This window comes from Chiloscyllium plagiosum, unplaced genomic scaffold (assembly GCF_037043375.1).
Source record: "Chiloscyllium plagiosum isolate Xiang-an unplaced genomic scaffold, Cpla_swu_hap1 HiC_scaffold_7, whole genome shotgun sequence".
In the NCBI taxonomy this organism is placed as follows: Eukaryota; Metazoa; Chordata; class Chondrichthyes; order Orectolobiformes; family Hemiscylliidae; genus Chiloscyllium; species Chiloscyllium plagiosum.
In genome coordinates, this window is record NW_028270145.1 from 1886665 (window position 1) to 1900899 (window position 14235).

At 40.3% G+C, this 14235-nt stretch overlaps 1 protein-coding gene across 1 annotated transcript in view; it reads right to left on the bottom strand.

Annotated features, from left to right (window-relative positions):
- Positions 1-14235, bottom strand: part of slc40a1 (solute carrier family 40 member 1) — a 60960-nt gene that overhangs the window by 27515 nt on the left and 19210 nt on the right. The window contains exon 4 of the mRNA XM_043692831.2: positions 3587-3702. Coding sequence (XP_043548766.2) covers positions 3587-3702 — 116 coding nt within the window. The remainder of the gene's footprint in view (positions 1-3586; positions 3703-14235) is intronic.

Here is a 14235-nt window from a genome sequence, read left to right on the forward strand (position 1 = left end):
CATCTGCAGCTTTTTGACCCCCTCATCTTAAACAGAAGTGTTACATTAGCCATTTTTCAGTTCTTTGGGGCCCTCCCTGACTCCAGTAATTCTTGAAAGATCACCATCAATTTCTCTGTTAACTCTTTCAGAACTCTGGGGTTTAGACCATATGGTCCAGGTGATTTATCCACCTTCAGACCTTTCAGATACCTCAGCACTTTCTCCTTAGTGATGGCCACTAAACTCACCTCTGCCCCTTGATTCTCTTGAAAGTCGGGTATGTTGCTGGTGTCTTCTACTATGAAAACTGATGCAAAGTACCTATTCAGTTCCTCCATTATTTCTTTATTCCCCATTATTACTTCTCCAGCCTCATTTTCCAGTGGTCCAATGTCGATTCTTTCTTCCCTCTTATCTTTTAGATATCTACAAAGCTTTTGCAAACTTGTTTTATTGTATCAGCTAGCTTACTTTTATATTTCATCTTCTTTCCATTTATTGCTTTTTCAATCATCCTCTGGTGGTTTTTAACAGTTTCCAAATCACTAATGTTCAACACATCATATGCTTTTTCTTTACTTTTATGCTGTCCCGGATTTCCCTTGTCAGCCATGGGTGGCTCATCGCCCTTTATATGTTTCTTCTTCCTTGGGATGAACTTCTGTTGTGCCTCCAAACTTTTCCCCAGAAACTCCTGCCATTGCTGCTCCACCATCTTCCCTGTTATGCTCCCCTTCCAATCAACTCTGGTCAGTGCCTCCCTCATGTGTTTGCAGTTACCTTTATTCAATTGCAATACCATTATATCTGACTCTAGTACATACCTCTCAAACTGCAGGGTGAATTCTATCATATTATGGACACTCTCCTCAAGGAGTTCCTTCACTGAAGTTCCCTAATCAACTCTGCCTTATTACATAGCAAATGCAGAACTGTCCATTCCCTAGTGGGTTCTACAGCAAGCTGCTCAAAATACATCACATAGACATTGCATGAATTCCTTTCCTTAGCATTAGCTACCAACCTGATTTTCCCAGTCCACCTGCAGAGTGAAATCCCCATGATTATTGTAATAGTCCCTTTCTTACATGCTTAGTATACCCCCTGACTTATTTTCTTCTCCATATCCTGACTACAACTAGAAGGCCTGTACACAACTCCTATCATTATCAGGACTGCAGGGGCGCAAGAAAGCAGCCGCTGCCACATTCTCAAGGGCAATAAATTTGCTGAACTCCCTTGCAATAATGGTCACGCCCTTTCCTGTCCACACACACACACACACACACAATCCATCCAAAAGTATCTGCCAAATGTTGACACACCCAACAATTTTATTTATACATTTGTCTGAATTTTCTGGCAACCATAATCTTGGCTGACAAAATGTTTTGTTCAGATGTCATTCATCAATTAATTAAGGGGATTTGGACTTTGATAGTTAGGTCAGAATTTATGGTTTCTCAACTCTACTCACACAGATTCTACCCTTCCAACTCTATTTCACTTCTTGCTCGTGGATTAATTTCATTTCTTACTAACAAGGCAACCTCTGCCTATCTGCCTGTCCTTGTACCCTTGGATATTTATTTCCCAGCCCTGATCCCCTTGCAGCCATATCTCTGTGATGCCCACAACATTGTACCCATCAATTTCAAACTGCAATACAAGCTTACCTGCCTTGTTTCATATACTGCATTTCAATCCAATATCCACAGTCCTGCATTGACTGCCCCCCTTCTCATACTTAGTTTAAAGCCCTATCCACAGCCCTAGATATGTGATTTGCCAGGTCTATAGTCCCAGCATGATTCAGGTGGAGACTACCAATTGGAATAGCACCCTCCTTCAACCATATTGGTGTCAAAGTCTCATGAATTCGAACCCATTTCTCTCACACTAACTTTTGAGCCATGCATTTACCACATTTAATCTTGTTGACCCTGTGCAAACTTGCTCATGGCTCAGGTAGTAATTCAGAGACTATTACCTTTTTGGTTCTGCTTTGTAATTTAGCCCCTCCCTGCTCATATTTGCTTTGCAGAACATCTTTTCTCTTTCTACCAGTATCATTGATTCATACATGGGCCATGACAACTAGATTGTTCCCCTTCCACTCCAAATCCTCCTGCACCCCGATGAGATATTCTGAACCTGGGCACTAGGCAGGCAACACAACCTTCAGGACTCTCAATCCTGGCCACAATGTCTATTCACCTGACCGTACTATCCCTAATTATAACTACATTTCCCTTTTCTTCCCCCCTCTTGAAAGGTTCCCTGTACCACAGTGCTATGATCAGTTTACTCATCCGTCCTGCAGCCCACACTCATCCACACAAGAAGCAAGAATTGCAAACCTGTTAGACAAGTTCAAGGATGAAGACTCTTTCAGCAATACTTCCTGGATCCCTCTCCATGCCTCGCTCATAGTCACACCTTCCTGTCCCTGACTAATGATCGGATTCAAGATAGTTAACGTAAGTGATATGATTGTATTAGTTTTAGTGCAACTGATAGGTTGTCCATTCCTCATAGCTGTAGAGAAGTGCCCAGTTGGGTTTAATCTTTGTTTTGAAATAAATTCTATGTTCTCTAAAGCCTGTGAGTGAGCCTGCCAAATGATGAGCTTGCTTTCAGCGGATGATGGGCGGTTTCATCATCCAACATGGTATGTTTGGAGAAGGAGGTCCTAAGAGAGAGAAACCCTCTGGACTGAGTTGAGGACTATATTCTTGACTGTGACTGGAGCTGCTGAAAAAGGGTTTGATAATATATCTACATTCAAAAACAAATTTTAAAGGATGGTATGTACAGAGACTGCTGGACAGGGAATTGTATGATTTTCAACTCGCGACAATGAAGGAACACCAATATTGTTCCAATTCAAGACGTTCTATGTCTCGAAAGGGAACTTACAATTGGTGACATTCCCATACTCCCACTGCCCTTGTCCTTCCAGCTGGTAAATACTTAAAGCGGTAGATATGTTGCCAATCAAGTGGGCTGCTTTGTCCCAAATGACGTCAAACTTCTTGAGTGTTGTTGGAGATGCACCCATTCAGGTAAGTAAAGTGTATTCCAAAATACTTCTGATTAGTGTCTCAAAGATGATGGAGGCATTTGGGGAAATAGACACTGCATTATTTATCACAGAATTCCCAGTCTCTGACCTGATTTTATTGTCACAGTATTTATATAATTGACCAAATTCAGTTTTGGTCCATGGAAACACCCCAACCCAATCCCACCAGGATGATAGCGTGGGATTCAGAAATGGTAATACTGTTGAATATTAATGAGATATGGAGTTTGCCATTGCCTGGCCATTGTATTGCACAAATGCTACTTCACACTTACCATCCTTAGTCGGGATATTGTCCACGATTTGCAGCATACGGGCATGGACTGCTTCAGCATCAGAATGGTACTGAGCACTGTGCAATCATCTGTGAACATCTCCATTTCTGATCTTATAATGGAGAATGGCATTGTTCATAGTACATCTGCTTAGCATACATCTGTATTTACATTACTTCAGTAAAAGACTGGCATTGTTGAAAATATCAAAATGGATGCACTGAACAAGCAAAGAACAACTTACAAGTAACCATCCATGGTACATGGTGCTAAGAGAAGTTTTAAACAGGAAAACGATCATCAGGATGACACCACAAATGATGACTGAGACATTCTGAATAATCAAGGATGTTTGGGCAACTATAGATTGAAAAAGGATTAAGTTAGTTATTTTGAACTTAATTGCTATTATTCACAATATAATTTTGGAAAATATAAAACCTACTAATATCAGCACAATACTGTTTTTCCACAATTTTGTTATTTATACCATGTCTAACATCTCACAATTTATTCACACAGATCACACAGGTATAAATAAACTAACTTAAGTATTCAAAAAATCATGCAAAAAAAATTCTTTAAAAGTAGAAGTTCTCTGTCAATTCTAGGAAGTACTGGAAGAGATTATAACAAAACTATCGACTGGTAAAATTTCACCCCTATAGGATTTACTTGACTTGAACATCTATTTTATGAAATCATGGCATCAGAGGAGCACTTCCCCACTTACAGTCATAAACTCAAACAGCAGAGCAACAAGCCCTTCGGCCCACTATGTCTACGCTGACCAACAAACACTTAAATGTGCTTCTTAAATATTGCAGGAGTTCCTAACACCACCACACTCTCAGGCAAAATGTTCCATATTACTACTCCCCTTTGGGTTAAAAAAGCTTTTCTTAGATCTTCTCTAAACTGTTTACTCCTCACCTTAAACAAATGCCCTCTGGTCTTAGCTATACCTCCACACAGAAGAGATTCTCATAATCTAGTTGTATACCTTATATAACTTTGTATACCTCAATCAGATTCCCCCACAGGCTCCTCTGCTCTAAGGAATATAAACCCAGTCTAACCAATCTCTCCTCATAACTGAGGTTTCTCATCCTGGGGAACATCCTGGTGAATCTCCTCTGCACCTCCAGTGCAATCACATCCTTCTGATAGTGTGATGGCCAGAACTGCACAAAATATTCCATCTATGGCCTAACCAATGTTTTAGAAAGTTATAACAAAACGTCCTTGCTCCTATATTTTATGCCCCGTCTAATGAAGGCAAACATCCTGTATGCCTTCTTCACCAGCTTGTCTTTCTGTGCTGACACCTTCAGGGATCTGTGGACTTGTACACCAAGGTCCTTTGTTCCTCAGTACTCACTAGGAACCTACAATCCATTGTGTACATCTTTCCTTTATGAGATTTTCCAAAATGTAAAACCTTATCAGAATTAAATTACATCTGCCATTGTTCTGCCCAATTTACCAGCTGATCAATAACACACCCTAGCCTGAGGTCATCCTCCTCACTACCAACAACATCACCAATTTTTGAGTCATCTGCAAATGTATTAATTATACCTTCTACATTCACATTTATCAGGATATTCCTGATAAAGAGCTTATGCTCGAAATGTCGACTCTCCTGCTCTTCCAATGCTGCCTAACCTGCTGCATTTTCTCAGTGCCACACTTTTGACTCTGATCTCCAGCATTTGCAATCCTCACTCTCTCCTATTCACATTCACGCAGTTATGTACAGACCCCTGCTGTAGATAACAAACAGCAAGGGTCACAGCACCGATCTCTGTAATACACTGCTAGTCACAAGCTTCCAATCACAAAACCATCCCTCCAATATCACCTTTTGCTTCCTATTTGTAAACCAATTTTATCAAACTTGCCTTAGATCCCATGGGTTCTTACCTTTTGGACTAGCCTTCCATGTGGGACCTTGTCAAAGGCCTTACTGAAGTCCACATAAACTACCTCAACTGCACTACCCTCATCAAACGTTTGTAACTTTCTCGAAAACACAATTAGACAGAATTTCTCCCTAACAAATCCAAGCTGACTATCATTGATCAATCACTCCTTTTCCAAGTGTTGATTAACCCTGTCCTTCAGAATGTTTATCCTACTGCAGATATTGTCTGTTAATGAAATGCCCATAGTTTCATGACATGTGCTTTAAACAGATGAGTTTCTATGCCAGCAGCTCAGTTCATCAAGTTAACATTCATTCATCTGTTTTCTGTTTACAAGATTGCTGCATGTATAATCCCTTTTGCTTGTCTTGCTTGATTCTTATAAAACTCGGAAGATTGCAATAAGTCATTGCTTTCCTTTATTTATGATTTTACAACAAGACTTTACATTCTTTTGTGTGCTTTTCTCATCTTCTAGTTTCACTGCTTTACATAGATAGTGCACTCCTTTCTCTGCTCAAGGTTATTTCAAATTCTGATGATATTAGATTAGATTCCCTACAGTGTGGAAACAGGCCCTTCGGCCCAACTAGTCCACATTGACCTTCCAAAGAGTAACCCACCCAAACCCATTTCTGTCTGACGAATGCACCGAACACTATGGGCAATTTAGCATGGCCAATTCACCTGACCTGCACATCTTTGGACTGTGGGAGTAAACCGGAGCACCTGGAGGAAACCCACGCAGGCACAGGGAGAATGTGCAAATTCCACACAGACAGTCGCCCGAGGTTGGAATTGAACCTGGGACCCTGGTGCTGTGAGCCACTGAGCCACCGTGCTGCCAAAAAAATAAATGTAGTGATGTCACCTATGATGCACCTCACTTGAATTTTGGAAAGAACATGTTTTTATCACTAAACAATATAGTGCAATTGTCATTAAGGGTAGAAAGGAGGGTTGTAGAATTAATGGTATTGAATAAATGCTGAAGACACACTCCACCCAAATCCTTTCCATTGAATTTCACTGACTGTAGTAGCTGAATGTTTTGTTAAACTGACCTCTCTACTGAGGAAGTGCAAAGAAAGTTGTGTAACCATGGCTGCCTGCAGTTGAGCACGTCTTACTTAATTTTACTGAGTGCAATATTTAACAGAAAGGGCACAGCGGTTAGCATATATGCCTTGCAGCACCAAGGACCTGGGTTTGATTCCAGCCTTGCACAACTGTGTGAAGTTTGCACATCCTCCCTGTGTCTGTGGGGGTTTCCTCTGGATGCTCAGGTTTCCTGCTACAGTCCAAAGATATGCAAGTTGGCCACACTGAAAATTGCCCCATGGTACCCAGGGATGTTCAAGTTGGGTGGTTTAGCCATGGCAAAAACCCAAGTGGTGAATGGTGGTAGGGATGCTATTCTGGATGGTCAGCATGGATTTGATGAGCCAAGTGGTGTCTTTCTGCACTGTAACGATTCTATGAATGATGGTGATGAAATTAGAATGGAGTTTTCCTTCTATCATAGGGTCACAGAGTCATAGAGCTGTATAGCATGGAAACAAACCCTTCGGTCCAACTCGTCCATGCAACCAAATATCCTGAATTAATTTAGTCCCATTTGCCAGCATTTGGCCAATATCCCTTTTAAACCCTTCTTAATCATGTACTCATCCAGACGCCTTTTAAATGTTTTAATTGTACCAGCCTCCACCACTTCCTCCAGCAGCTCATTGCATACATGCAACACCCTCTGCATGAAATAGTTGCCCCTTTGGTCCTTTTTAAATCTTTCCCCTCTCATCTTTAACCAATGCCCTCTAGTTTTGGACTCCCCTATTCTGGAGAATAGATCTTGGCTATTCACCCTATCCATGCCCTAATTATTTTATAAACCGCTATAAGATCGCCCCTCAGCCTCCGACACTCGAGGGAAAATAGCCCCAGACTTTTTAGTCTCTCCCTATAGCTCAAATTCTTGTAAGTCTTTTCAGAACCCAATCAAGTTTCATAACATAATTCTTATAGCAGGAGACAAAATCTCCGAAAGGGGCTTAACCAATGTCCTGTGCAGCTGCTACATGACCTCCCAACTCCTATACTCAGCTAAGAAGGTCATGACTGAAAAACATTGCATCATATTTTTGTCTTGTTAAAGCTGGTTTTGAGGATGTTTGAGCAAGTTGGAAGACTAATCCTGTGCACATGATAATCTAGTACACAGTGAGGCAACACAGTAAGCATTTTTTTAAGGAAAAGCACTGAAGACATATTTAGAAGCAATTAGGATTCAACCCTAATGGAGAAAATTGGTATAATTGTGAATTATAGTTACATAATAGGTTGAAATAGGACATTAGGATTAACGAGATATTTTCATTGTGATTGGGCTAATTAACTTGAGGTGGCAAATATCCAAAATTGCCTGTGAAACTCCTAACAGTATGGACCAATCTGAAGTTAATGAGGTGCTGGATCATATTATGGCATGACTAAGCATGAGGTTTGCACTGAGTGTTAGTAAGTGAACGTGTTGCAAATTATGTCTTTCACTCAAAGAAACTCTCACATCACTGAAATCAACCTTGAAGATAGGTTTGTAGGTGGCCTAAGGAACGATAAAATCAAAGTCAAGAATTTGAGGAACTATAAAACGCTGACATGGAAGGACGCCTGCAATGAGGCCACTGTTATGGAAATGGCAGAAAGAGAGAGTGCTAAATTCCAAGGGAGTTCTTTTGTTGATCCAGCAAAAGAGCTCCACCAGATTTCTATAAGATCCAGGCCTCAAAAGCGAAAGTTGCAGTCTCAGAATCAGAAATCTAAATTTTACTATTTCCATGGTAGTCACCAACCTTTAAAATGCCACTGTTTGCTTTCAAAGCCTGCAGTAAGTCATGATTTGTGATTTACACATGAAAGAAGTGAAACTATCACTGTATTCTAACAGATGAAAGGCTTAACAGACAATCAATTTTTCAATGTATAATTTCAGTTACATCACACTGTGAATTTTTGCTATAAATTCTGTGTGTTAGGATTGAGCCCTCCACTATCACCTGATGAAGGAGCGTCGCTCCGAAAGCTAGTGTGCTTCCAATTAAACCTGTTGGACTATAACCTGGTGTTGTGTGATTTCTAACTTTGCAGTAAGTCAGATATATTCAGACTGCATGCAGGAGTAGATGAAACAGTAATGCTCCTCAGGTCACAGTATTTCACTAGGTTGAGACTGTAATAGATCTAAACTAGATCAGGAGACTGGAAATCCCTGAAGGTGCATGTGATCAATAGTGGATCTGAAGATGATGTTATCAAGCAGGAAAATCAAAATTTGAGCTCAGTGATGGAGCACGAACAACTCATGGAAGAGGAGAGCAATAGAGCTGAAGATAAACTTCAACACATATTTGAAATGGAAGTTGAAGAATCAGAACTGGTTATCTTCAGCAGTATCTCTTACTTTGGAAGGTGAATACAAGAAGTCACATGCAAAGCTCTTGTGAAAATGACTAGTCATTCCAATCAAAGTGACCCAGTGTTAGAATACTTCCCACTACTTAATAGTGGGAACAAATCCTCCCTGGTGAGAAGGAATTGGCTTCAGAAGATAAGGTAGAGCTGAGTCAAATTACAGGTCATTCTGCTGTAACGCAATTGATGAATTGGGAACGTTGTTTCTAAAGTGCAAACTTTTAAAATGTGTGTTGGCTGTAACACGATTACACTTTAAGTGCCGTTTCTAAAGCGCATTTTTTTTTATAAAGCAGGGTTGCACAAGAATGGAACCATCACATTGTTGAAGAACTGACTGTATTTAAAGCAAGGATCAGAAAGAATCCACCTGTCATTGTAGAAGTGCTAAAAGAGCAGCGTGCGATAAAACTAAGCATCACAAGACCAAAGTCAAAATAAAGGACAATTTACTCTTGACAATTTTCAAGGCCAGACCAGTGCCTTCTACACAGTTAGAAGCAAAGGGTAAAGAGCTGAATAAACTAAAAAAATTAGGGAACAATTAAAAAGGTTAAGAGCAGTGAATGGACCCTATCCATTGTGATATTTATAAAGTAGATGAATGCATTCAAATTTGTGAATATTGTAAGCAAACAGTAAATAAGGTGATTGAGAATTATACTTTATCGACTGCCTACTAATGAAGATTTATTTCCTAATTTAGCCACTGGAAATGCAGTCAGTATAATATATTTTGTCAAATGCATATCTATAATTAGAATTAACTGAGAAGAGCAAAGAACGTTTTACTATTCATACAAAGGGTTATACCTGTTTGAAAGGTTCCTATTTGGGGTGTTTACTACTCCCACGGTGTTCCAGAGCATCTCACATAATGGAGGATGGTGTGGAGAAATCTAGAACATTTCCTCATGTACTTCAATAATGTTGAAAAAGAGGGTCAATTAATCATGTATGGTTATATTATGTTCCATAAATCCTTGCATCATAGGAAGTTCACCTAGTTAAATGACAGCCTATATTTGTTTCAGAGAAGGGCACACAATGCCTGGCAGTACAGCTTTAGATGTGGACATTGATTTTGAAGGTATGATATTGAAATAACTCCACAGAGGCTGGTCTCCTGTTCCCTAGCCACCCTTTATTTACACTTAGAACATGGAACATCACAGCAGTACAGGCTCTTCAGCCTTCAATAATAGAACTTGGAATATCCTTGACACTGATCCAGCTCCTTCAGAGTCAGTGCTGAGAGTGAACCAGATATCTGATACTCCTGTTCTCATCTGTCAGCCAGGGCTCCCTTACTGGACCAGATTAACAGGCCCAATTAGGGAACTCATGTTCTATGAGATCCACCTGGCTGACCTTGTTACAGGTATTGAATACTCTAAGCAGATTATGCAGAAACAAACAGTCTTTCAAGATTTCTTATGAAGACTGATTAACTTCCTGCCATCAAGTTTCCTGTGAAATAGTTTATATACATAAATGACATCCCAGTGTCTGCTAGTTTGATAAGTGAAGAAGAAAGTCATCAGGTTCTGTTCTTTGCAGAGTTCATTATGTAATAAATGACTGGCCTAAGAAATGTGATTATGAAAAACTACAGAGGTTTCTCACACAACGGAATGAACTCAGTGTAGACCAAGGCTGTCTTCTATGCAATTAAAAATATCAGCATCCTACCAAGATTTTGAAAAAGATGTTAGACGAAGTTCATCAAAAGCACACAAAGATAACCCATATCAAAGGAGGAGCAGAAATCTATTTTTTGGTATCCAAAGGTGCATAAAGACACAGAAGAGTTGGGGAAATTTGTGAAGTGCATCTCAAAATGAACAGTAAGCCAAACAAGATTTGTTTCACTCCAGTGTCAAATACAGAAAGAACATGACAAAGATATTGATTTCTTTGATGTGGAAAAGTATGACTACCTCGATTTAATAGCTATATCAAGCGGATATATGTTGAATTTTTGTTCAATAACACATGTGCCACATTGTTGAGGCTTTGAGAAGTTGATTTGCAATTAGTAGGTTTTTGGAGCTGTTGGTGTAAAATAATGGTCCCTAGATTACGTCAGAAGTGTTTGAAATATCTTGGAGTAAGAATGCAGTGAAACTACCTCAAATATCAACATATCACCGAGCATCAAATGGGTGCTCCAGAAAAAAGTGTGAAGAACTTTATTCACTAGGTCACCAGTTAGGCAATTCCCTACAGAATTCACAACATGGGGCTCACCTCGCGTTTAAACATACTTCTAAGCAAGGCTTAGTTTGTTTGATATCAATAGGGAACCAAGACAAAGTAAGTCATGACACACAAGCCATGAAACTTAGGAAGTTCAGCACTGGTCAAAAGGTCATGGTGCAAAGTAACTGAAGTGTCAAGGAGAAGTATGTCATTAAATGTTGATGTGCATACAGATATCAAGTGAAGACTGCAAATAGACTCAGTCTGCGTCATGTAGATTATTTGCTTGAAAGAGGAAATTAATGACAAGAGGTCTTGATTAGCCTTGTGTCATTCAAATTCCTTATCCCGCTCAAAGTAAAAGTCAAAAAGAAAGCAGAAGTCATAAAGAAACTGGAAGTTTGCTGGTGTCACAGAATCTACCAGTTCAGTACAATGAACCAGGATCTTCAATGAAGGCAAATCAATCAATGCCATAGTCCCTACGATTAAAAGGAATTTATAGTCAAAGTCAAAATTCAGACTGACATTTTAAAGGATGTTGGGGAGAGTACAGTCAAGCAATGCATTTGGAAGGTGATACACAGATTGCAAAAAAAAAGTCAGATAGTTCAACTGAAAGTATGTAGGAATGAGGAGGAAATTGTTCTTTTCAATATTTCTTGTTAAGGAATAATATTTTGATTAAAGATATGTTGGTATCAAAAAAACTTATTAACATGTGAGTTGTACTGAAAGTATTGGTCATATATGTATTTTAGTTGTGACTTCAGTAAATTCAAATGTATAATCCAACCTTTTAAATTGCCACATATTGTTACTATCAGTTTAGTCAAATGGTAGATCTTGGGGATTTACATGTCCATCATATTGCATTTTAATATGCAAGTTGCTTTTTAATTGTGGATAGGGATTACGATCTAGAGTGAATATTCTCCTCTCTACTGTGTAATAGTGTGAATGGTGGCAAAATGTGAAAGGAATGAAAAAAAATCAGTGCTTCGACTTAAGAGAAAATGTTTTGTGATTTTCCCCGAAGCCTTGAATGGTGACTTACATGGTTCTGATAGGTCACTTTTCAAGAAGAGACACACATGCATCTCATGCATCTACACGGTATCCATCTTAGGTTTCTTAGCTTGCTTTGGTAGTGGTCACTCACTTTGCACTTACTGAAAGGCTGCCAGTCTCCATATACTTCACATTGCTTTCTTACTGCACTGGGTCATTAGTATTCAGTTACAGACTAGAGTCAGTGGATTACATTGTTTTTTAGTACAGTGGGAGGGGAATATTGGTAGTTGAGAGGATGAGGTGGATGACAGCCAATAAATGAATATGATGCATGCAGTAGTCAGAATTGTACTCAATGAGACTTGGTGTCAGGTGAAGTGTAGTAGCAGAGTTAGAATGAATGGTAACTTTTCGCTTGAGAAGTAGCAGAGCCATAGTAGTGGCATGTACCCATGCAGAGTGCAAAACGTCAGTGACCATCTTCTTGCCCTGCTAGATGTTCCAGTTCACCTCGGACAGAGCACTAAGCCTGGCTACAATTTGGGTCCAAGCTGGTTGTTTCTGGTGATGTGGTCTTCTGTGGTGGTCCACGGGAAAAAGGACTGCCTTCAGGTCCTGGTCTGTAAAGTGAGGAGCAAATGTTCCTTCCTTTTGGGCTGTTTTTGTGAACACATAAGCTCGAGAACCATAGCATGAAGTCTTCTTCCTGTCTTGAGCTGTCTGAAGGGAAGTGGAGCTGGTTCTTAACAATGATGCCAGTGGTGCAAATTCCTGAAGGTCTCAGCAGTGGGAGAACCCTTCCACCACTCAGGCCACACAATTCCCAAAGAAAGGTGCTCGAGTGCGAAATCTGCATAATTAATGACGATTGCATGAAAAGAGTCATTTCTTTAAAACTAGACATTTCTTTGCACAAATGCTCACAGCGTAAGGGGTGAAGTCTAATTGGGTCAACAAGCCTTCCCAAGTGAGGCAACCACACTGGCTCACACTAGCAAACGTAATTGGGGTCAAACTGAAAAAATTCTGAAAAAGTGGCTTTGCTCGAATGGAGCAATATGGAATGGAACTTAAAGGGGATGGCAGTCTGTTTCACTGAAAGGATCCTGAGGAATGTAAGGGGGAGACTGGGTTGCAGAAGGAACAGTCACAATGATCCTAGCGAGCAAGAAAGGGTGGGAGCTGCAAATTTAGTGTCAGAAATATAATGGTGCACTGGAGAGGGAGAGCAAGCAGGTGAGTTGAACAAAGGATAGTGTAAGGGTAAGACTGGGATTGGATCTGGAGGAGACATAGATCAAGGGAAGAGCAGGAGTATCGTGGGTGATAGTGACAGGAACAGTAGTCACAGGGGAAAATGAAAGAAACACAGATGGATTACCAAGGTAAGAGAAGGCCTTCTATAAAGATGGAGGGAGAAGTGTAGTACTCTCAGAAAGTGAGGGCATAGAGTGTGTTCCACCTGTGATTCTGAAGGTCACACATCATTGAACATCCTCACCATAGGCTCTTTTCAAATCTCAGCTCGCGGCGTGTCTGGCATCTCCCACTCAGCGGCCCCCAAGTGCAGTTGTGAGTTCACTGATGTCCTCTACAACATAACAATACAGTTTATCCAGTTCACCTTGGACCCTCAGAACCAAGTTGCCCAAACTCTGTGATTTACAGCCCTTAATGGGTTCTCACAAACACAAAACAAGGGACTATAAACAAAACACATATATGCTGCTCAGCACTCCATGGCCTGAATCCTAATAGGAAGGGATTTTTCACTCTGTCAATGTCACACTCGATGATGCACTGTGCTCCAAACTGCACATGATCTCTGGCACTTCTGCCAAATATTCCACTACTGCTGCTGCATCTCCATTTATTCATTAATGGTCATGTCCAAAGACTCATCATCTATCCTGGGATCAGCAGTGGCTTGTTCATCAGAAGTCCTCCACGTGTGAGGGAGACCTCAGCCGTTTCTTCTTCCCCTAGCTGTGCCCACTAGAACGGGACACAAAGCCTGGTCTAGTTACTTTATCCATTGCAGTGAATGTCACTGTGCTGGTGGAGGGTGGAGAGGAAGGTCTTGGCTGTGCATTCTCTGAGGATTGGAATTCTTACTCCTCTGAGATGTGATTTAATCGATTGGTAGAGATGGGCCTGGGGCTCAGGTTCTTTGTTATTTTGACCTGGCTTGGAAGTGGGATCCAGAGGAAGCTAAGAAAATCTCAAAGATTTGTCAGTGACTCAAGCCATCGTCCTTAACCAAGTTTTCATTAAGATA